Genomic DNA, 22,652 nt, shown 5'->3' with positions numbered 1-22,652 from the left:
CAAGGAGGCCATGTGGACGGCACAGTGAGCCAGGCAGACGGCCACCCACTGTCTGATCCCAAGGGCAAAAAGGACTGCCAGGCGGGGAAGGGCAGCAAACAGAGGGGCACATGAATGAGGCTAAGGAGGCAGCAGCAGGAGATCTGCCAATAACAGAAGAGGCCCACCAAACAAGCAACCTGCTGGGGATGCTTCTCCTGTCTGACTGAGTCATAAATATGAAAAGAAAGAGTTAAAACAAACCCTCTGCTGGGGCTGGGGATTTAGCTCAGTGGTTCTGCCGCCTCACAAGCACAAGGTCTCAAGTTCGATCCCCGGTACCAAATAAAAAAAAAACCCTCTGCTGTGGGATTGGACTTGGAGAACTCACCATGAGTGTATGTACCTCAATATACACAGAAAAATACGGAAATCCATTACTGCAACAGAATTATCGAGACCTCACAGTTTTCAACATGTACAAACAGTCAATCATATGTCAATACTGTATATGTGCATCTGTACCTCTGTATGTACATACAAGCATGTATTTCCCAGCTATACCATCGGAGGGCCAGAGACTACCAATCCCAAGAATAATGAGCCCACTTAGTGCCATCTTTGGTTTCTGAGTAGCAACGTCAACTAAAAGGAATCAAGACTCCTTGGAGAAACAGTGATTCCAGGACTAGAACAGGAATGATAGTGAGTCTGGAATACATTGCTATGTTGGGGAAGCACTCACAGAATGACAGAAATATGGCAAAAGATAAAACAGCCACCTTCAAGAAATTCCATCAGCCGAGCTGGGCATGGTAGGACATGCCTGTAATCCTTGCGCTGGGGAGGCTGAGCCAGGAGGATCATACAGAGTTTGAGGCTGGCCTGAACTACATAGTGAAACCTTGTCTCAAAAAAGAAAGTCCCATGGGCCGGGGATTTGGCTCAGTGGTTCTGCCACCTGCCTCAAAAGCGTTCAATCCCAGGTACCAAGAAAAAAAAAAAAAAAGTCCCACCACCCAAATCTGAGACACTAGGAAGATTAAATAAACAGCAGTAATGGAGTATAAGCTACTTCAATAAAGCATTAACATATATAAAAGAGTCAACAGTCACTAAGAAAGCTTTTGCTAACAATAGAATATTAAGTGATGAATGCATAAAAAATTACAGATTTAGACAATCATCACTTGTCATCAATCATAGTAATAAATTAAGTCAACAAATATCAGTAGGTACTAAAATTAGTAAGGAAAAGGCAGAAGGCACAGGAACAGTGTGTACATACAAATTACTCTCCCATAAAATGCTTACTAATTACAAAGGGAAAAAAGATGAACCTGATAGCAGAGAAACTTGACAGATACCTCCTTAACCAGGTGACAAAATAACTTCAGAAGTAATGGGGGATTAAAAGGGGGGAAGAAAAGAAGCAATGGGAAAAACTGAAATCATGTACCACCGACAGGATACAAAGAGAACACATAATCATTTTTGTGATATTCCGAGGAAAATACAAAATCTTAAGGAAGCACCAGACAAATTCAAACTGGAAGACATTCTACAAAATAGACTGTAACATGCAAAACTACCAGAGTCAAGGACAAGTGAGTTACTATTTCAGAATAAAGAAGATAAAAGTCAAACTGCAATTTTTAATCTTTTTGCTACGAAAGACATTTCTCAAAACTGGGACAACAAATGAGGTCAGCAGACATAGTAACAATGCATCACTGTTAATTTTCTGACTCTGACGGTTGTCTTGGATTGCACAGGGGAATAATTCCCCTTTCTTTGTAGTCCTGGGGATGTGACCACTGCCCAACACACACTAGGCAAGGCCCTCTAACACTGAGACACATTACCAGCCCGAGAATGCCTTTCCTTATAGGAAATACATAACAGACTGGGGCAACAATATTATCTTCATAAATAACTCTCAAATGGCTTAAAGAAGGAAGAGCTCTTCATAAAATTCACGCAACCTCTACATGAACTTGAAATTATTTCAAGATTAAAAGGAAAAACAAGCCTTTTTTTCAATAAAAAGTACTAAAAAAAAAATCTATACACTATTATAGAGACCTTACATGGCATCAAGGGCAGAAACAATAAAAACAAGTTACATAAATTACATACAAATTTTAAACTTCCATGATAGAAAATATTAATCTGCTAGAATACCAACAACAAAGGTCATGAGTACACAAAGTTAAAAGCCAAATGTTAGGGGCTGAGGCTTCAGTTCAATGGCAGGGTGCTCGCCTAGTGAGCTGAAGGCCTTGGATTCAATCTCCAGCACTAAAAGGGTAGTGGGGTTAAACTGTGGACAAAAACATATACACCAAATATATCAGAAAAAATACCATTGTCGCCAATGTAAAACAAGCTGAAGGGATAAAGTTACAATATGAAAATGAAGACATAAATACATGAGCTCACGCACACCTCAAAACCTTTAAAAATTTCTTTTTTTACTGAAAGAATAACTTTTGTTTTGGAGACAGGATCTCGCTGTACAACAGGTTGTCGCTGAACTCACTATGTAGACCAGGCTGGCCTCAAACTCACAGCAATCCTCCTGCCTCAGCCTGCCGGGTGCTGGGATTACAAGCATGCACCACCATACTTGGGTAATATGAGGTTGTGAGCAATTTTACATACAGCTAGTCTGGTGTAATTTGGCAACTGTATTCCAGAGGACAATTTCACACAATGCAGTGAAGCTTCTAAAATGTTCATATCTTTTACATAAGACTCAAATGGTGTCACCTATATGCTAGACAGCAAATAAGGCCCTTCAATAATATAGGGATGCTTAATTTAATTTCAGCTTTATGAATTTAGTAATACTCTCTGGATTACAGACTAAGTACTCCATTACAATACACCAAGAATATTATTACTGACACAAAATCATGTTCAAGATTCATTAAGTTTCAAAAGCAGATAAAACAACATATTATGACCCAAATGTTTAACAACTTTATTTATTATATATAAAAACACACAGAAAAATCTAAAAGGATCTAGACACGAAGATTTCTTTTTTTTTTTGGTACCGGGAATCCAACTCGGGTCCTTGCACTTGCGCGGCAGGCGGCGAAACCACTGAGCTAAATCCCCAGCCCAAGAAGATTTCTTTCTTCCTTCCCTCCCCCTTCCCTCTTTGCTTCCTTTTTGGGCTACTGGGTATTGAACCCAGGGCCTTGCACATATTGGCAAACACTCACCACTGAGCTACACCCTACTCCTTTTTATTTTGAGACAGGGTATCACTAAGTTGCCCAGACTTGCCTCAAACTTAAGATCCAACTGCATCAGCCTCTCCTGTGATTGGGATTACAGACATAGGCCACCATGCCCACCTTCCTTTGTTTGTCTGTAATTTAAGAGAGCGACCTAACTGGCCTTGAACTCCTGGGCAATCATCCTGCTTCAGCCTCCAGAGTAGGTAGGACTACGAGTGTGGCCCACCAAGCCTCACTAAGGTTTGTTTTCTATTTTTTAAGCCAAAACCAAAAATCAAATCTTAAGGTATAAACAACTTTGTGAGGATATGTAACTTTCTGATACAGAATTCGTTTTTTAAGGAAATGTATCATAATGAATATCAGAATAAAACAATGATTAATGTGAATCTAATAAAATCTCGATCCTTAAAAGCAAGAATGGTCAACAATAAATTCTTTGTTTTTTTGATACCAGGGATCGAACTCGGGTCCTTGTGGTTGTAAGGCAGGCGGCGGAACCACTGAGCTAAATCCCTGGCCAACAATAAATTCTTAAAGGACAAATTTATGAAGATGATATGTCTTATAAATGTTAAAAGCAATAAATATCTTGGTGCTGGGGATTTAGCTCAGTGGTTTCGCCGCCTGCTGCGCAAGCGCAAGGACCAGAGTTCGATCCCCGGTACCAAAAGAAAAAAAAAAAACAAAAAACTTACTGCCTACATTAGAAGAAAAGGTAACATAGTTTTGTTTGTTTTATACTCTTGTGACCTTAGTAACATTTTATAATAACTGTAGCTTAGGATAATAATTCTGTTTTTCTTCAAATCTCTCCAGAAGCTGAGAAAAGCCGTTAAGTTTAAAAATTCAAAGCCATTCTTCTATCTCCTAGTTTTGAAACAAAATAATTACATTCAAATAGTAATAAAAATAATATTCACTGTACCTTATTATAACGATCATGTGGAACAGACTGTAAAACGATAGGTTCCATTGTAGAAACATTGGCAAATTGTACCTCTGGAATATACAGGGCACAAACCACATGAGCCCAACCTAAAAATACATAAATCAAAGTCATTCTTTAAGTTTTATTAAAAATAAAATCACCATCTTTCTAAAAAGACCCCTTAGAAATGAGTATGTAAGCAAATGCACGGCCCAAGACATGAAACCCTCAGCACTGGCCTCTGAGGGAGCAGAGCCAACCCTGTCCTGACACCACTTCTGTGTTGCTTCCCCTGTCCTGACCTCCAGAAGTGGGGGAGGGGGTGGCAGCGTTTATGAATTCCAATGCCAGCACTAACACTGCTTATATGGCAGACAAAGTAATTTAATTCAGGTGAACACTTTCTGAAAACCACTTCAAAGATAATTTTAAATAGTTTAAAGTTTTAATAATTTGCTGGGCTAGGGATGTAGCTTAGTGGTGGAACACAGCTGCCTAGCACACATTAAGGCCTGGGTTTGCACTTCTGCACCACCACTCCTACACACACACACACACACACAGTTTCAACATTTCAATCCTAAGTGTTGATATTAAATTTTTAATTTTTATAGTAATGTCAATGCTTTTCAATATTAACATTATTTTTAATTTTTTTTGAAATATTTTAATAAAACCATCAAATATCAATGTCCCTTTTAATTTTAAAACATGACTGAAGGTACTGAGAGTTCACATGAGAATGAAGAACACTGTAATACTGAAAACGGAAGAAAGGCCACAGATGTGGGCACAGAAAGCCAAGGGAGAATGGGAAACAGTAACCCTCATCCCCGGCCAACTGTGCGGTGAAAGGGCCGAGAGCCAGGAGCAAGAGCACACTGCAATGCAAGTACCCTGGTCCACAGAGACCACACCCTGAGCGCTCTTCGTCTCCAACTCCGACACTTGATGAAGTTAATCCTAAACCACAAATACACTCAGCATCAAACAAACACCCTCTCTGAAGGAAAACAATACCAACTTGGCTACAAATAATTTCTACAATTTAATTAGAATTTCCAGAAAAACAAAAAGTACCAGGCTCATGACAGATAAGAAACCATGAATGAAAACCAGAAGAAAGAAGAAAATCAAGAGATCTGCATTTTGGAGTTACAAAATAAAGATTTTAAACAAGTATGCACCAGGTGTGGTGGCACACATCTGTAAACCCAGCACTTGGGAGGCTGAGGCAGCAGGCTCACCAAGAGGCCACCCTCAACTACATAGTGAATTCAAGCCCAGTCTGAACTACTTAGCAAGACCCTCTCTAAAAAAAAAGAAGTATGCCTACTATGATCAAATATATATATAAAACATTAAAAATTGCTGCAATAAACTGAAAACTATAAATAATAAATAAAAATTACAGAAGTAAAAATAAGAAGCCAGGGATGGTGTTGCATGTCTATAAACCCAGCCCCCGGGAGGTCAAGGCAGGAAGATCACCAAAAATAGAAGCATGGAGACCTTGTCTCAAAAACCAAAACCAGCCAGGTGTGGTGGTACACTCCTGTAATCCCAACACTCCAGAGGCTAAGGCAGGACGATCACCATGAGTTCAAGGCCAGCCTGAACTACATAGCAAGACCCTGTCTCAAAAAAAGGAAAAGAAAAGTCAAAAAACAAAACCCAACAATTAAATCAGTAAGTGGGGGATTAACAATAGTTTGGATATAAATAAAAAGATTTAGTGAACAAACGAGGTCATAAGGAAACATCTAGAATGTTAGCACAAAAGTATAAAAAACACAAAAAGGGAACAGGAGACATGAAAAATACACTACGTAAGCCTATTACACATGTACTCAGTGTTAAGAGAAATATGAGAGAAAATGGCACAAATGATAACACCTAAAAGAAGCCACTGAATGAAGAACCACTGTAATTCACATGGCAAATAAAAATAAGCCCTGCCCTAACTACATTAAATAAACTACAGAACAGACTGAGTGTCCAGTCACACACAGGCGTGCCCTGGGCCTTCACACTCACTGCCCACATGGACTCACCCAGAGCAACATGCAGTCCTGCAGCATCACTCACAGAAGAGCCTATCCAAGGTACCACTTTATCTCTTATGTCCTGTTTTAGTACAGCCGTCCTTACCAATCTTAAGTACTTAATATGACTGAAAGGAGCACTCAGTACAGTAACAGGTACAGGTTTTTAGCCTGGGATCAAGAGGTTATACCATAAAACTCAGGCATTAGGCTGTATCACCTAGGTTTATGTTCTAAATCTAATGAAATTATAAGTAAATGTTTAAATTTTTTTAAATGTATTACAGTAAAAGACACATTGCCAGAAACTGCCCTCAAAATACACCCCCTCACTTCACACTTATACCAATGTTTGCCACTTCCTGAAATTGTTCTGGAAGTCCTTTCGTGTGTTTAGTTGTACTGCCTTAAGATACCTCAATGTCCTGAATCAATTCAAAATGTTTCCCTTTCTCAATCATTTTGAGAAATGAGGAAGAGCCAGATGTTGCATGGTGCCAAATCCAGTGACTATGTGGTAATGTTTATATGAACTTACTTTGCTACTGGATGGTATGTGGGAGCAATCATCATTTTATTTTTGATCACATTTCATTAAAGACATGAAAAGGCCGGGGATTGAGCTCAGTGGTTCCACCACCTGCCTCACAAGCGCAAGGTCCCAAGTTCAATCCCCAGTACCAAAAAAAAGGACATGAAAGAGGACTTCCAGGAACATGGCAGAGTGGTGAGCAGCAGATAAAGAGCCTGAGATTTGGTGTCATGACAATGGAATATAGCAGTGTGAGGGGAAGAAGGAGAGAAGTGGGGCCCCAGGACCAAGGAAGGATCTGAAGTGAGAACTGAAGTCCACAGGCAGAGCAAAGAGAGACACTTCAACAAAGAAGTGGAGATAGCAAGCCACACTTTCTCCTAGAGCCCAGACTCTTGGCAAGGAAACACCAGGTCAAACCTGCAGACACACAGTGACAACGGCAACTCCAGAGGCCTCCATGGAGAAATGCACCAATGGAACGGAGCAGTGGACACAGCAGAACGCAGTGGCTGATGAGTTATCTGGGTTCAGACATCACCTAGGAGAGGGTGATTGGCCAGTAGCCATCCTAAGAGAGGGGCCAACTGAGCTTGGAACTCAGAAGGGCTGTGGGCTGACACCATCTAGTGGCCTCCCAGTGTCTGGGTGCAGGTGTCAAATTAAAGTCAGCAGGAGGTCAGGGAGTGGAGGTCAAGCCAGCCCCCAGGAGGCACAGGGACTGTTGCAGTATCAAAGAATACGGTTCCAGGCTCATAGCCAAAAACCAGCCTGAACTTCAGTGGAACTAAAGGTGCAGGCTGGCTGAGATTATCCACTACCCCACCATAAAGCTACAGCTGGCTTGCTGGGATTAATCAATTCAGCTCTGGACACTGTCTGCCCACACTGTCTACCAGTGACAGCAGAGACATGCCTTGAATTGGACTTTTTTTAATTCCTTTTTTCTTATTTTCTTTTCTCTGGATTGTTCTTGTCTTTTTGTTTCTTCTTCATTATTTGAACACCATTCCTAGTTTTTCTGTTGTCGTTATTGTTGTTATTTCCCCCTTTCTTTTTCCCTCTTGTCTTCACCAGTTTCCCAAAATTTGTATGATCTTCCTTTGTACTCTAGACTTGCTTCTAATCTAGTTCTCTTTTTCTGTTTTTCTATTTTTCCCCCTCTAACCCCTTTTAAATCTTCTCTATGGGTAAAATCACCATACTAAGAGCTTACTTATTGTATACAATTTTATGGTTCATTTTAGATTTTGTTATATAACCACAAACCTAGCACATACAGTTAAAGGTGGGAAATTAATACCACAGTTTGTCATTTTTCTATGCTGTGTTTAATGCTATTATTACTGCTGATTGCACTTTAGTTAAGATGATATAATTGTTCTAATCAGTTGTTCTTCCTGGTACACTAAGACTGAGATTGCCTGTTGGTCATAAACAAGTGCCAGGCTAGGCCACATACGCAGCAACTTCTCATCGCTAATAAATTAAAGAGGTAAGATCTTACAATAGACTTAAAACTCAAAAGCCAGCTATACCTGGAAGACATCTGAGTCATTTCCTAAGCATTCTAAATACTAGCAATAAAGCTACTCGCCATACGAAATTTACAACCATCAAGCCAGGAATTAAATTTTTTTAAAAACAGAAAATGAGAAGACACTTAAGCAAGACACAACCTTAAACTTCCAGCACACCAAAAGCAAACCCAGGGGGCAATGAGGTGGAACAATTCAAAATCCACCCACCTGGACTCTCTGAAGTGGTAACAGCAGAAAAATAAAGCACATGAATGAGGCTCTAGAAACAATCAAATCAGAAATAGTTTCTCAGATAACCACAGATTAGTGACTTTAGAGCACATACAGATTAAAAAAATAGAGGAGCTTAGGAAAATGATGAAAAGCATCGGCCGGGGATTTAGCTCAGTGGTTTCGACGCCTGCTGCGCAAGCGCAAGGGCCCGAATTCAATCCCCGGTACCAAAAAAAAAGCATGAATATTCAACATAGGAAAGAAATGGAATCCATGAAACAGATTCAAACAGATATCTAGGAGATTAAAACTTCCACTGAAAGTATACACAGCAGAATAAGCCAATGTGAGGACAGAACAGCAGATATAGAAGACGGTTGTGATTAGCAATTATGAAAAGAGAGATTTCTTAGAAATACCAAGGGACCATGAGAAATCAATCCAACAGCTGCTAAATGACAAAAACAATAACATAAGATTGATGAGTCAATGAAAGCAGGAGATAGCGCAAATGACATAAAAAAAACCTGTTCACAGAAGTAATGAAAGAAAACTTCCCAAAAGGGGAAAGAATGTGACATACAGATAAGTGAGGCATACAGAACTCCAATTAGCCATGATCAAAAAAAATCTTCACCAAGGCATATAATAGTCAACATTCCAGAAACTCAACACAAGGACAGAATATCAAAAGCAGTTACAGAGAAGAAACAAATCACCTACAAAGGAAAGCCCATGAGAATACAGCAGACTTCTAACACAAACTCTCAAATCAAGGACAATCTGGAGTGAAGTATTTCAAGCCCTAAAGGAAAACCACCTTCAACCCAGACTGATGTAACCCACAAATCTATCTTTCAAAATTGATGGAGAATAAGATACTTCCATGACAAAGAGCACCTGAAGAAATTCATGACCACCAAAACAGCACTCCAAAGTGTTCTAAAGGACATTCTAGAAAGAGATAACAAGGATTACAACTCCATGAACCCCAACAGAATGAATCCACCAAACAAGGCAAGAAATTAAACAGGAGAGAGGGGAGCCAACAACAGGAAACTAACATGACACAGATAAAACAATATGTATCAGTTATAACCATCAATGTTAATGGTCTCAATTCACCACTCAAAAGAAACAGATTGGCAGAATGGGGCGAGAAGCAAGATGCAACAGGCATGCACCTCTAATCCCAGCACTCGGGAGGCTGAAGCAGGAGGATCACTGAGAGTTCAAAGCCAGCCTGGGGTACACAGTGAGTTCAAGTCCAGAATGAACTACATAATGAGACCCTGTATCAAATGAATCAATGAATCAATCAATCAGTCTGAACACTGGAGCTATGTAATACGATGCATACCCACAACCCCAGCAGTCTGACAGGCTGAGACAGGAAGATTGCAAATTCAGACCAGCCAGGGAAATTTAGTGATTTAGTGAGAACCTATCTCAAAATACATATAAAAAAATTTTAATCTTTTTTTTTTTTTGTTATCAGGGATCGAACTCGGGTCCCTGCGCTTTCAAGGCAGGCACCAGAACCACTGAGCTAAATCCCCAGGTCTGTAAAAAAATTTTAAAAAGCAAGATGCAAGAATATGCTGCATACAAGAAACACATTTAAATCAAAAAGAAATTCATAGACTGAAAGTCAAAGGATAGAAAACAATACTTCATGTGACAGGAACCCAGAAAAAAAGCAGAGGTAGCTAATGTATTTGCAGATAAAGTGGATTTCAAGCCAAGACTAAGAGAGACAAAGGTCACTACATCCTTGTTAAGGGAACAATGCAAGAGGAAGAGAGAACAATCGTAAATATATATACACCAAATGCCAGCACACCCAACTATATAAAACAAATATTAACAGACATGAAAAATCAAATAAGCACTAATACAGCTGTAATGGGGGACATCAATACCCCACTGCTGCAAAAAGACAGATTAACTAGGCAAAAAAAATCAACAATGAAATATCAGAACTGAACCGAGGTTCTGAAATGAAACTTTTTTTTTTTTGGTACTGGGGATCGAACTCAGGACCTTGCACTTACGAGGCAGGCGCCAGAACCACTGAGCTAAATCCCTGGCCCCATGTACTGAAGTTTTGAACAAACAGACTCAGTAGCTGTCTACAGTGTCCCACCCCACAACAGCAGAACACACATTCTTCTCAGCTGCACATGGGACAGTATCCAAAATAGACCACAACTAGCTCATAAAATGCTTAAGTAAATCCAAAGTAAGACTTCTATATTGAAAACTACAGTACCCTGAAAAAGGAGATCAAAGAGGATATCAGACAATGGAAAGGCATCCCTTATTCTTGGGTAGGAAGAACCAATATACTGAAAATGGCCATACTTCCAAAATTGTTGTACAGATTTAATCCAATTCCAATCAAAATTCAACAGCACATCTCAAAGAATTAGAGAAAACAATCCTAAATTTCATTTGGAACCAGAGGAGACCTAGAACAGCAAAGGAAATTCTGGGCAAAAAAAGGCAAGGCAGGGGCACCACAATCCCTGACTTGAAATTATACTACAAATACGCTGTGATAAAAACAGCATGGTACTGGCAAAGAAACAGACCCAGAAGATGCAGAAACAACTCCAGACACACTCAGCCACCGTATCTTTGACAAAGGGACAGAACACCTTCACTGTAAGAAAGACTCTTTAGGAGGCCAGGGATTTAGCTCAGTGGTTCCACTGCCTGCCTCACAAGCACAAGGACCCAAGTTCGATCCTCAGTACCAAAAAAAGAAAGAAAAGAAAGCCTCTTTAGTAAATGGTGCTGGAAGAACTGGCTTTCCACATGTTGAAGATTAAAACCAGACCTGTATCTTCAACTATCCACTAAACTAAAATCAAAATGGATCAAAGATCTAAATATTACAACAGAAACAAGCTACTGGAAGATAGAACAGGTAGAACTCTTGAGGACAATGGTGTAAGCAAAGACTTTACAAACAAAACCCTGATCACACAGGAACTATCAAATAATCAACAACTGGAAACTCATCTTATTAAGAAGCTTTTGCACAGCAAAAGAAACCACCAATGGAGTAAAGAGACAACCCACAGTGTGGGAAAAATTTTCGCCAGCTGTTCCTCAAAGATTTACTCTCTAGAATATATAAAGAACTCAAAAAAAATCAGACACCGCCCCCCTCAAATTTAAAGACCCAATCCAAAAGTGGGCATTTGAAATGAATAGATACTTCTCAAAGAGGTAAGAACAGCAAATAAATATATGAAAAAATGTTCGATATCACTGGTCATTCAAGAGATGCAAATTAAAACAATACTGAGATTCCATCTCATTTCAGAAAGTATAGCTGCTATGAAGAAATCAACCAATAAGGGCCAGGGATTTAGCTCAGTGGTTCTGCCACCTGCCTTGCAAGTGCAAGGTCCCGAGTTCGATCCCCAGTACCCAAAAAAAAAGAGAAATCAACCAATAACAAATGCTGGAAAATGTGGGGGAAAAGGAATCCTTCTTCACTGGTGGTGGGAGTGCAGACGGGTATGACCACTGTGGAAATCAGTGTTGAGATTCCTCAAAAAACTAAAACTAGAGGTTCCATTCAACCCAGCTATTCCTCTTCTTGGTATCTTCCCAAAAGATTTAAAAGCATCATACCACACCAATATATGCATACACTTGTTTAAAGCAGCATAATTTGTAATAGCTAAATCTTAGAAACACCCCAAATGCCCATCAAGTGACAAATGGATAAAGAAGATGTGGGGTTTTTTTTTTGATACCAGGGATTGAACGCGGGACCTTGCACTTGCGAAGAAGCCGCCGGAACCACTGAGCTAAATCCCTGGCTAAATGTGGATTTTTAATACAAAGAAGTACTACTCTGGCATAAAGGAGGGTGAGCTTGAGACATTTTATAGCTAAATGGATGCACCTGGAGACCATACTACGAAGTGAAATAAATCAGACACACATTTAAATACTGCACTGTTTCTCTGGTGTGAGAAATCAAAAGTGGAAATAAGGTCTAAAATGTGTAACAGATATTGGGAAATGGTAAGTGTTCAAATGGGAGGGGGAGGGGCAAGGAAGGTACAAGAAAAAAATCGAAAATAGAGGAAAAAAATGGAACAAAGCTTTTGTATACAGGATGTGAAGAGGGGTCAAGGGAGGAAATGGGAAAACAGAGGTGGGAGGTACCATGTACAGGCAAGTCTCTATGGTGAGTGTTACCCTTACGTGTATCTAAAATGCACCAAGAAATGTTCTGCTTCAAACAACAAAAATAGCCAGTTAGTTTATTAAATCCTGCAAATACCAATAAAAACAACAACAGAAAAAAAAAACATGGAAGACTTCCTAACTGCTCTACAAAGCAGTCAGGACAATGGGTAAGTGTCAAATAAGGGAAGTACTCTGGGGATTAATGGCAATGTGTGTTTTCCCATAACAAATTTTTTTGGTTAAATACTCACCATATATCTTGGTCACCCCTTTTAAGGACACCCTATGCTCACACAATGACAAAATCATCTAGTGACAATTTTTTAGAGCTTCTATTCATCATTAACCAGCATATGACTTATTCAAAACACTAAAATAATGAAAAGCTTTTAGCCAATATACTTTAAAATTTAGACAAAATGGATAAATTGTCGAAAACTGTAACTTACCAAAACCAATCACGATAAAAAAATACAAATTTTAAATTTTAGGCTGGGGATTTAGCTCAGTGATTCCAGCACCTGCCTCACAAGCACAAGGTCCCAAATTCAACCCCCAGTACCAAAAAAAAATATTTTTAGGCATAGAGACCCACACCTATAATCCCAGCTACTCAGAAGGCTGAGGCAAGATGATCACAAATTCGAGGCCAGCATGGGCAACTTAACTTAGAGACCCTGTCTCAAAATTTAAAGAGGGCTAGAGATGCAATGCAGTGATAGAGCATTTGCCCAGCAATCGAGAGGCTCTGGGTTCAATCCGCCCTACCAAAAAAAAAAAAAAATCCATAATTATGACCTTCAAAAACCCTAAACAAAGATTTAGCAGTGAATTCTATCAAACATGTAAGGATGACATGATGTGCATCTTACGCAAATATTTCCAGAAAACGAGAGAATACTTCCCAACTTGGTGAGAACAGCGTGACATTAATGTCAGAATTTGATAAGACTATAATAAGGAAAATCACAGCCTAATCTCTTTAATTTCAGGATCAGATGTCAAAATTCTAAACAAAGCGTTAGCCAACTGAATCCCACAATAATTGAATTTATTTTGGGGGGTTAAAGCGGATTTAACTTTCCAAAAATGAATGAGTGTAATTCCTGACAAAGTAAAATAAAAACTTGTATGATCTTAACAGAGGCAGTAAACTGTATAAGTTCCTCATCAATTACTTAAATTTTCAAAGTACTTCATACTTTACTAAATTCATGTCTACATATTTTTTTTGGTACCAGGGATATCAAACTCAGGACCTTGAGCTTGCGAGGCAGGCGATAGAACCACCGAGCTAAATCCCCGGTGAGATAGTTTTTGTTTTTGTTTTGGTTTTGGTTTGGTTTGGTTTTTTGGACATATTTTTGAAAGTACTAAGCTGTAGAAAAATATGAATTTCTCTAAAAAAAGATAACTAAAAGTAGGAATGAAGATACCAATGGGACACCTATTCCTCACCCAAAATGCTTGGGAACAGAAGCATTTTAGATTTTAGAGATTTTCAGATTTCAAAATATTTGCATAAAACTGGTAAAGCTGGGCCAGAGATTTAGCTCAGTGGTTTCACCAGCTGCTGTGCAAGCGGCAAGGACCCAAGTTTGATCTCTGGTACCAAAAAAAAAAAAAAAACTGGTAAAGCTGAGCTTCCCTAATCCAAACCTCCAAAATCTGAAATGCTCCAATAATCAAAATGAGTGCTGAAAAACTTGGATTTGGGAGCATTTCATATGTGGGGTTTTCAGATTAGGAAGCCTCAAGTATTCAGTAAAGAACATCAAAATGTAGAAAAAGAAATCAGCGTTTCTCAGATAAGGCAGTTCAATGAGTCTGCTAGTTCCACGTCTGCCAAATCAGCATTTCTTTACATTCAAGTAACATAACTCCTGGAGTGTAAAATCAGCATTTACTAGAAACATGAACCCTCTAGAAATACACAAAAGAAAAACCAGAATGCAGCTTATTTTTCAAAAGTTATAAATTTAGCTTCCATTTAAAAAACTACAGCAGGCAAGGTGGCACACGCCTACAATCCCAGCTATGAGAGGCAGGAGGGTCTTGAGGACAAGGTCAGCCTGGAAACAGTGGGACTGGTCTCAAAAAAAAGGGAAAAAAAAGATTTAATTTGGAAGCATGCGATCACTGGGCATAAAATAGCTAATGTTTGTCTGGAAAAGTAATAAAATAGCCAATGTTTGTCTGGAAAGTAGAAAAATCATTTTCATACAAAAAATTAGTAACTTATATCCACTATTCTAAAAATTAGTAAACACTATTTGATAATATAAACTACTAGAGATTTTAAAATAATTCTCACTCCAGTTTTCAACAGAAATTTTTTTCAAAACTCTATGTACTTACCCCCATTATCTGTTCTTTTTAAAGCTCCATCCTTATGGGGACACAGTTCACATCTCTTTAAAAAAAAAAATAAAAAAGAAAGTGAGATTTTCTCAGATTATTAAAACATAACATTTTACCTGCATCTTCAAAGCTGAAAATATGGGCACAGTATTTGTACTAGTTGCCTCCATTAACAGTTCAAAACATTCCTCAGGGCCAGGGATTTAGCTCAGTGGTGCTGCCACCTGCCTTGCAAGTGCAAGGTCCCGAGTTCAATCCCAGGTACCAAAAAAGAATAAAACATTCCTCACAAAATGACTGCTCTCAATGCCATGTCATCTTCCCAACAGCACCAGGTTAACAGCTTCTTTTAAGATACAGTGGGTACCTTGGCTCACGAACTTAACTCTTTCCACGATTCTGGTCACAACAGAATTGGACAAGAACCAAACCAAACTCAATGGTTAGGTTTAGTGTTGCCCTTATGGGGAAATTTGATTTGGTTCTCGTCCAATCTGGTTTGCAACTGAAATCATGGCGAGAATGAATATCGTGAGCTGAGATACACATTTTAGCCAGAGACACACCTGTAATCCCAACAGGGTGGAAGGCCAGGGAAGACGACTGCAAATTCAAACCCAAGTGGGGCAATTTAGTGACTTAGTGAGATCCTGTCTCAAAATAAAGAAGGACTGAGAATGTAGTTCAGTGCAGGGCCCTGAGTTCAATCCCTAGTAACCAAAAAAATAAATGAATAAAATACATTTTAACTTTTAAAATCCTGCAATTTTTAAGATTTCACTTAGAAAAAAAAAAAACAGGCACTGTAGTGTGCACTTATCGTTCTCAAAAAGTGAGAATATAAACTGAGTCCATGAGTGGCCAGGGATTTAGCTCAGTGGTTCTGCCACCTGCTTCTCAAGTGCAAGGACCCAAGTTCAAGCTTTGGTACCAAAAAAAAAAAAACTGAGCCCATGAGCTTGAGCAACCTAGCAAGACTCCCATTCAAAAGCACAAACAAAAAGATACTATTAATGTAGGACCACGGTAAGATTTTTAACATTTACCTACATCTCTTTGCTATCTAAGACCAGCCAGAATACTGGAGTCAAGTAGGTCTGGTTTATCCTACAATAAAGAGCCAAACTCCCCTCGATCCCCGGTCCCAAAAAAACAAACAAACAAACAACAAAAGTTGTCTACCTGCTACGCAAGAGCCAAACTCCCTTCAATCTCCAGCACCAAAAAAAAGTCAACCTCAAAAAGTTAGAAGTTTTGGGCCGAGGATTTAGCTAAGTGGTTCCGGCGCCTGCCTCGCAAGCACAAGGTCCCGAGTTCAATCCTCAGTACCAAAAAAAAAAAAAAAAAAGTTAGAATTTTGGTTTCTGTGACAAGGCATGACCCTACATGTACCAATCTCCTTTCTGAAGGAAGGAATTGATCTAATGATTCAAGTTACCCTTACACACAGTGATACTCAAAATTAATGTGTGGACAGCTCCTTACACACACACACACACACACACACACACACACACACACACACAAAACTTAAAACCAAAACTTATCTTAGAGCTAGTATTACCATTTCTTTTTACTACTGTCAAGAGAACATACTTAGGGCTGGGGATTTTGGTCAGTGGCACCGCACCTGCCTTGCAAGCACAAGGTCATGAGTTTGATCCCCAGTACCAAAAAGAGAGAGAGAGACAGAGAGAGAGAGAACACATATAAGTATAAAAATGAAAGAGTAAGTTTCACCGGCATTGTTTTGCTATGAAGAATGTGTTCCCAAAGGTCTCACTTGAGTACTTATTTATACCTTGTATTATTCCCAAAAGGTTTGCAGCACACAATACAGTAAAATAAACGAATTTCAAAGGAAAACTATGAGTGAGAAATTAAGATGAACCAGTAAATTAAATCACAAGATCCTGGATTTCTTGTCTTCTAGCATGTCACTCTTCATTTTCCTCTTACCTGTTTGGCAGCACTTTTCTGATGACTTATTCTAAACTTCTGTTGGTTTTGTTGTTGTTTTGTTTTGTTTGCTTTTCTGAGACAGGGTCTCACAGACCTTGAACTCATAGCCCAGGATGGCCACCAACTCAGTGGTCCTCCTGGGCTCAACCTGGGATTACAGGTGTACACACACCACACCTGGCATATAAACTTTCAAATGTTGCACAATTATGCAAGGCTGAGGCCTAAAATACCTTATGTCAATGGTGGCAAACCTATGGCACACATGCCATAGTGCCTGTTTTTATCACTGAAAGCTCTACAGACCGTTAAACTTTACTGATCATTAATATGAATCTAAAATGTTGGGCCAGGGATTAGCTCAATGGTTCCACCACCTGCCTTGCAAGCAACAAGGTCCAGAGTTTGATCTAGGGTACCAAAAAAAAAAAAAAAAAAAGTTTGGAAAAGTTTCAATGTAATAATTAAAGCCAGCTGTGGTGGCACTGTCCTGTTATTTCAGTACTTGGGAGGCTGAGGCAGAACAATTACAAATTTGAGGCCAGCTTGGGCTACATACAAATTCAAGGACACCCTGAGTGACAGAGCAAGACTTTAATCTCAAAAAAAAGTCACAGAGCCAGGAATTTAGCTCAATGGTGCTGCTGCCTGCCTTGAAAGTGCAAGGTCCTGAGTTCGATCCCCAGTACCTAAAAAAACTAGTAGAATAGACAATTCAAAAAAAGATTTTCTTAACTTTTTAAAATTTTTCTATTAGTACATGTTTGCAGTGCGTACTGATTATATTCATTATGGGAAGTTGGTACATGTACATAACACATCTTAAGGCATAAACAATCCTGAATCCCTCACCCACTTCTCTCCTCGCTCCCATCTCCTTGCATTCCCTCTACCACCTCACTCAGTCCAGTGCACACACAGAGTCCCAGGATTCAGGACCTTGCACTTGCGAGGCAGGCACAGCGTCACTGAGCATTTCCCAGGCCCAGGCCTTTTAACTGTTTGAGACAAGATCTCACTAAGCTGTGTACACTAGCCTCAAACTTGTGATCCTTCTGGGCCAGCCTTCTGTGTAGCTGAAATTACAGACATGCACCACCACCTTTATCTACAAGACTTCTTATAAAGGTACAAGTAGTTACAACAGCATGATAATGACATAGGCTAACAGACAGATCAATAAAACAGAATCAAGATTCCTGAGATTCGCCACCTGCTGCGCAAGTGCAAGGACCTGAGTTCGATCCCCGGTTGAAAAAAAAAAAAATTCCTGAGAGCACCCACCTCTGTGGCCATGAGTCCCACCAAAACCATCACCTAAGGAAAGGTGACCCTTTACAATATGGCACAAAACAACTGGATGGCAATATGCAAACATTGAAGCCTACAGAAAATGATGAGCTGAATCAGACCTAAATATAAATTAGCACAAACAAAAACTTTCAGAATAAAGGAAATTACCTTCAAGACTTCAGGGGTAGGCAAAAGTACCTTAGCTCACAGCAAGCAATAACTATAGGGGCTGGGGATTTAGCTCAGTGGTTTCGACACCTACTGCGCAAGTGCAAGGACCGCAGTTAGATCCCTGGTACCAAAAAAACAAACAACAAACAAAACAAAAACCAAAGTAAGCAATAACTATGAAAAAAAAACACTGATAAACTAGACTTCATCAGATTAGAATATTTCTGCTCATCAAAAGGCACACTTAATAAATAGGTAAATGACAGATTTGGGGAAAGTATTTACAGAACATTTATATTATGAAGGACCAGTATCTAAAACATACTTCTTCTGGAACTGAAAACAGCAAAGAATGAAGCTAAAGGTGTGAAGAACAACCTTCATAAGAGAACTCGTGAATGGTCCACACACGAATCAATACATGCTTGGCTTCACTAGGCCTCAGGAAAGAAGATGCCCCCACCTCTGGGCCAGATGAAAGAAAGTGAGCAGATTTAGCTTTGGTGAGTGAAATAATAAAAAAATGAACAAAGTGACAGCACTGAGAATATTGGACAAGTCACATAACACACGACCCCTGGGAGCCCAGAGACAAATGACATGCGCCACCCACAGGCCCAGCTTACTGCCTCAAGAGTCTCCAGGCGCAGGACAGGGAGGAGGAGCCCAGGCCTGTGGTCTCCTAAGCAGAGGAAATGCAGCAGAGTCCAAGGAAACCAAGGTGCTAGCACTCATAAGAGAGACATGCACTGAACAGCGCTGGGGAGAGAAACGCTCACCCGGGCCTTGCAGGGGTACCAAGTCAGCACTGCATGGAGGGACGACTCAAGGCCAGCAAAGAGACCACCACGAGAATGGGAGGCAACAGCATCCAGAGTTTACACAGGAGGTGCACAGACCCTGCTCCTACACCCCGCAGCTCACACCCTGCAGGAGCACTAAGGAAGGAAAAGCTTCATGACAGGGAGACTTAACCCTAAACACAGAGTGACTCCATCCAAAGAAAACACAAAAGCAAGAACCAAAGGAACAAACTTTCCCAGCAACTCAGCAATGCCACAAAAACGCTAGATATTTTTAGACATACAAAAAAAAGAGAGAGAAAAAAAAAGAAAGAAAGAAAAATAAACAAATAAATAAATAAAAAATAATTTTAAAAAAGAGAGAAAGCTGGGTGTGGTGGCACACACCTATAATCCTAGCACTTGGGAGCCTCAAGCAGGAGGATGCTCCAAATTCAATGCCAGCCTTGGCTACATAGTGAGTTCAAGGTCAGCCTGAACTGCATAGCAAGACACTGTCTGAAAAAACAAAAAACAAGAAAGGCATTGGAACATAGACCAAAAAAATAAAAGAATTTCAACTTCAGTCTTGTATCTTATATAAAAATTAATTCTAGGGCCAGGGATTTAATTCAGTGGTTCTGCCCCTGCCTCGCAAGCACAAGGTCCCAAGTTCGATCCCTGGTACCAAAAAAAAAAAAAAATTAACTCTAAATGGACCACAAATTCAAAAGTAAAGCAAAAACTATAAACAAATATTGGAGAAAAATCTTCAGGATCTAGCATTAGATAAAAAGCTGTTAGGTCGCAAGAGTAACACCCTGAGTTCGATCCCCAGTACCAAAAAAAAAGCTGTTAGGGGCCAGGGATTTAGCTCAGTGGTTCCGCTGCCTGCCTCGCAAGCACAAGGACCCGAGTTCGATCCCCAGTAACAAAAAAAAAAGCTGTTAAGACTTGACATCAGAGGCAAAACTCCATGGGGGAAAAAAAAATCTATAAATTGGACTTAATCAAAATTAATACATTTAGGGTGAAAATGAAGGCTGGTGGCAGAGTACTTTGCCTAGCATGTATGAGGTCCAGGATTCACTTCCTAGCACGGGGGAAGGAGAAAGAAAAAAATCACAAGGCATACAAAGAACCAGAGCATTCAAATATAAATAAATACATGCAAGGGCTGGGGATTTAGCTCAGTGGTTCCGGCGCCTGCCTCGCAAGTGCAAGGTCCCGAGTTCGATCTCTGGCGCCAAAAAAAAAAAAACAAAAAAACAAATAAATACATGGAAAATGTTTTAACGGCAAATCTCCTAAAGAATTTTAAACAACTATTATAAAGATCCTCAAAGAACTTATAGAAAGGTGTGGAGAAAGTTAAGGAAACAATGTATGAACAAAGTAGAAACATCAATAAAGAAAAGCAAAAAGAAACTGAAAAGAAATTCCAAAACTGAAAAGTACAAAATCTGAAGTGAAAAATTCCCTAGAGGGAGTCACAGATTTGAACTGAGAAAACAATCAGCAAACATAAAGATAGGACAATGAAAATTACTCAGTATGATGAAAAACAAAAAGAAAAAACCTAAAGAGAAGAAAGCAGAGCCTAACGGACTGTGGGACCAAACACATCATGCTTGGGTAAGATCCCGTCCGGAAGAGAGAAGGGACGAGAAGGGATAGCAAGGATGTGCAAGGGTCTGCCAGGCACAGTCCCAGCAACTCACAAGGCCGAGTCAGGCCAGCCTGAGCAACACAGTGAGACCGAAAAAAGGTCAGGGGTATAGTTCAGTGGTTACAGCGTTTGCCTAGAATGCACAGGGTCATGTGTTCAAACTCTAGCACTGAAAACAAACACAAAGATCTCAGTAAAAGGCAGCAAACTGGGTGAGAGGAGAAGCTGTAGTACACTGTGCATACACAGAAAACAGCAGAGTTGACACCAGGCTCACAACATTCCACATAATGTGAGGTGTTCACCCTAGTCATTTCCTATTAGAATAACACAACAGACGTTTACAGAGTGGGAATTAAGCAATTCAATCCCTGATACAGTGATGATTTATTCAAAGCCAGAAGTTTAATGTCAGAACATGGGCTATGACTCAGGTCTACTTTCCTGACCAATCTTCTCATTAAAACACATGGTATTTTTTCCCACATATTAACAGGTACACCTCTTTGGACTTTGTATCAATAAATAATTGAATTAAATCTCTATAACATAAAGCCCCCCCCCCGCGCCAAAAGTGATCACTGTAGTGATGAAATGATTGTGTATCAACACAGCAGTTGTAACAGTGTCCTATAATTCTTCCAGATGACAGCTTGGGAAAAACTGGGTGAGAGATATGCAAGACTCTATGTTATAGTACTTCTTGAGCCTGTATGTGAATGTACAGTTGGCTCAAAATAAATGCATCATCTGGAGAAGTGGCTCCATGACACAGCCCTTGCTTGATGTGCAGGAAGTCCTGGGTTCAATCCCCAACACAAGGAGGAAAAAAATGAGGGTGACACAGGAAGTTTACAAGTTGGGAGTCTCGCTTGAGCGACAGTATACAGCAAGTTCAAGGCCAGCCTGGACCAGAAAGTGATTTCAAGGCCAGCCCGAACTACAAAGCCAAACCTGTCTCCAAAAAACCAAAATTAATTAATTAATTAAATTACAATAGCTGCTGGAAAGTCAGATATGGTAGTGTACACCTTTAATCCCACTTAGGGAGGCAGAGACAGGATAACAAGTTCAACTCTAGTCCAAGTAACTAGTAAGAACCTGTCTTGGGCCGGGGATCTAGCTCAGTGGTTCCGCCGTCTGCCTTGAAAGCAGAAGGACCCAAGTTCGATTCCTGGTACCATAAAAAAAAAAAAAAAAAGAGCCTCTCAAATTTAAAATAAATAAATAAAAGGAGGTGGCAGAGCTACTGCCTAGCATGTGCAAGACCCTAGGTTCAATTTCTACCACTAAGAAAATTTATAAAAGAGCTGTTTAGAAAATTGCAAACACATAAATTGTAGTAGACATCCCTACTTAGAACTAGAAGGCTATGAGTAGCACATGCTTCTTGCTTTCCCAAGTCAGCTGTATGGTTTTGTATCAGGAGTCAGACCAAAGCCCTATAATAAATGAGCTTGACGGTTTGACTATGAACTTGATTGGCTTGAGAGACACGTAGGACAGTGGTAAAGCATACTTCTGGGTGTGCCTGGTTGGGTCCTGGGAGTGTGACTTGGGGAACGTTCCTGTCCCTCTCGGGTCCCTTGCTCCGACTCCTTCTCTCCGCTTGTGGCCACCATGAGGTGAGCAGCTTTCCCCTGTCATGCCTTTCTGCCATGTTTCTGCCTGGAAGCCAGGCAAACAAACATAGACCAAAACCTCGGA

At 39.9% G+C, this 22,652-nt stretch overlaps 1 protein-coding gene across 21 annotated transcripts in view; it reads right to left on the bottom strand.

Moving 5' to 3' along the window:
- Mllt10 (MLLT10 histone lysine methyltransferase DOT1L cofactor) overlaps positions 1–22,652 on the bottom strand; it is a 185,767-nt gene that overhangs the window by 134,000 nt on the left and 29,115 nt on the right. For 18 of the 21 annotated variants that reach the window (XM_021240399.2, XM_087207115.1, XM_004859933.4 and 15 more), the window contains 2 exons: positions 15,066–15,120; positions 4,159–4,268 (listed from right to left, as the gene is read on the bottom strand). In XM_021240399.2, coding sequence (XP_021096058.1) covers positions 4,159–4,268; positions 15,066–15,120 — 165 coding nt within the window. The remainder of the gene's footprint in view (positions 1–4,158; positions 4,269–15,065; positions 15,121–22,652) is intronic. The other 3 variants (XM_087207117.1, XM_087207120.1, XM_021240412.2) reach the window with 1 other exon arrangement.

The sequence above is a fragment of the Heterocephalus glaber genome, unplaced genomic scaffold (assembly GCF_053883595.1).
Source record: "Heterocephalus glaber isolate CG9 unplaced genomic scaffold, H.glaber_assembly_v1.0 deba00000768, whole genome shotgun sequence".
Classification (NCBI taxonomy): domain Eukaryota; kingdom Metazoa; phylum Chordata; class Mammalia; order Rodentia; family Bathyergidae; genus Heterocephalus; species Heterocephalus glaber.
The sequence above is the reverse complement of the archived record's forward strand: the minus strand, read 5'-3'. Positions and strand labels throughout refer to the sequence as shown.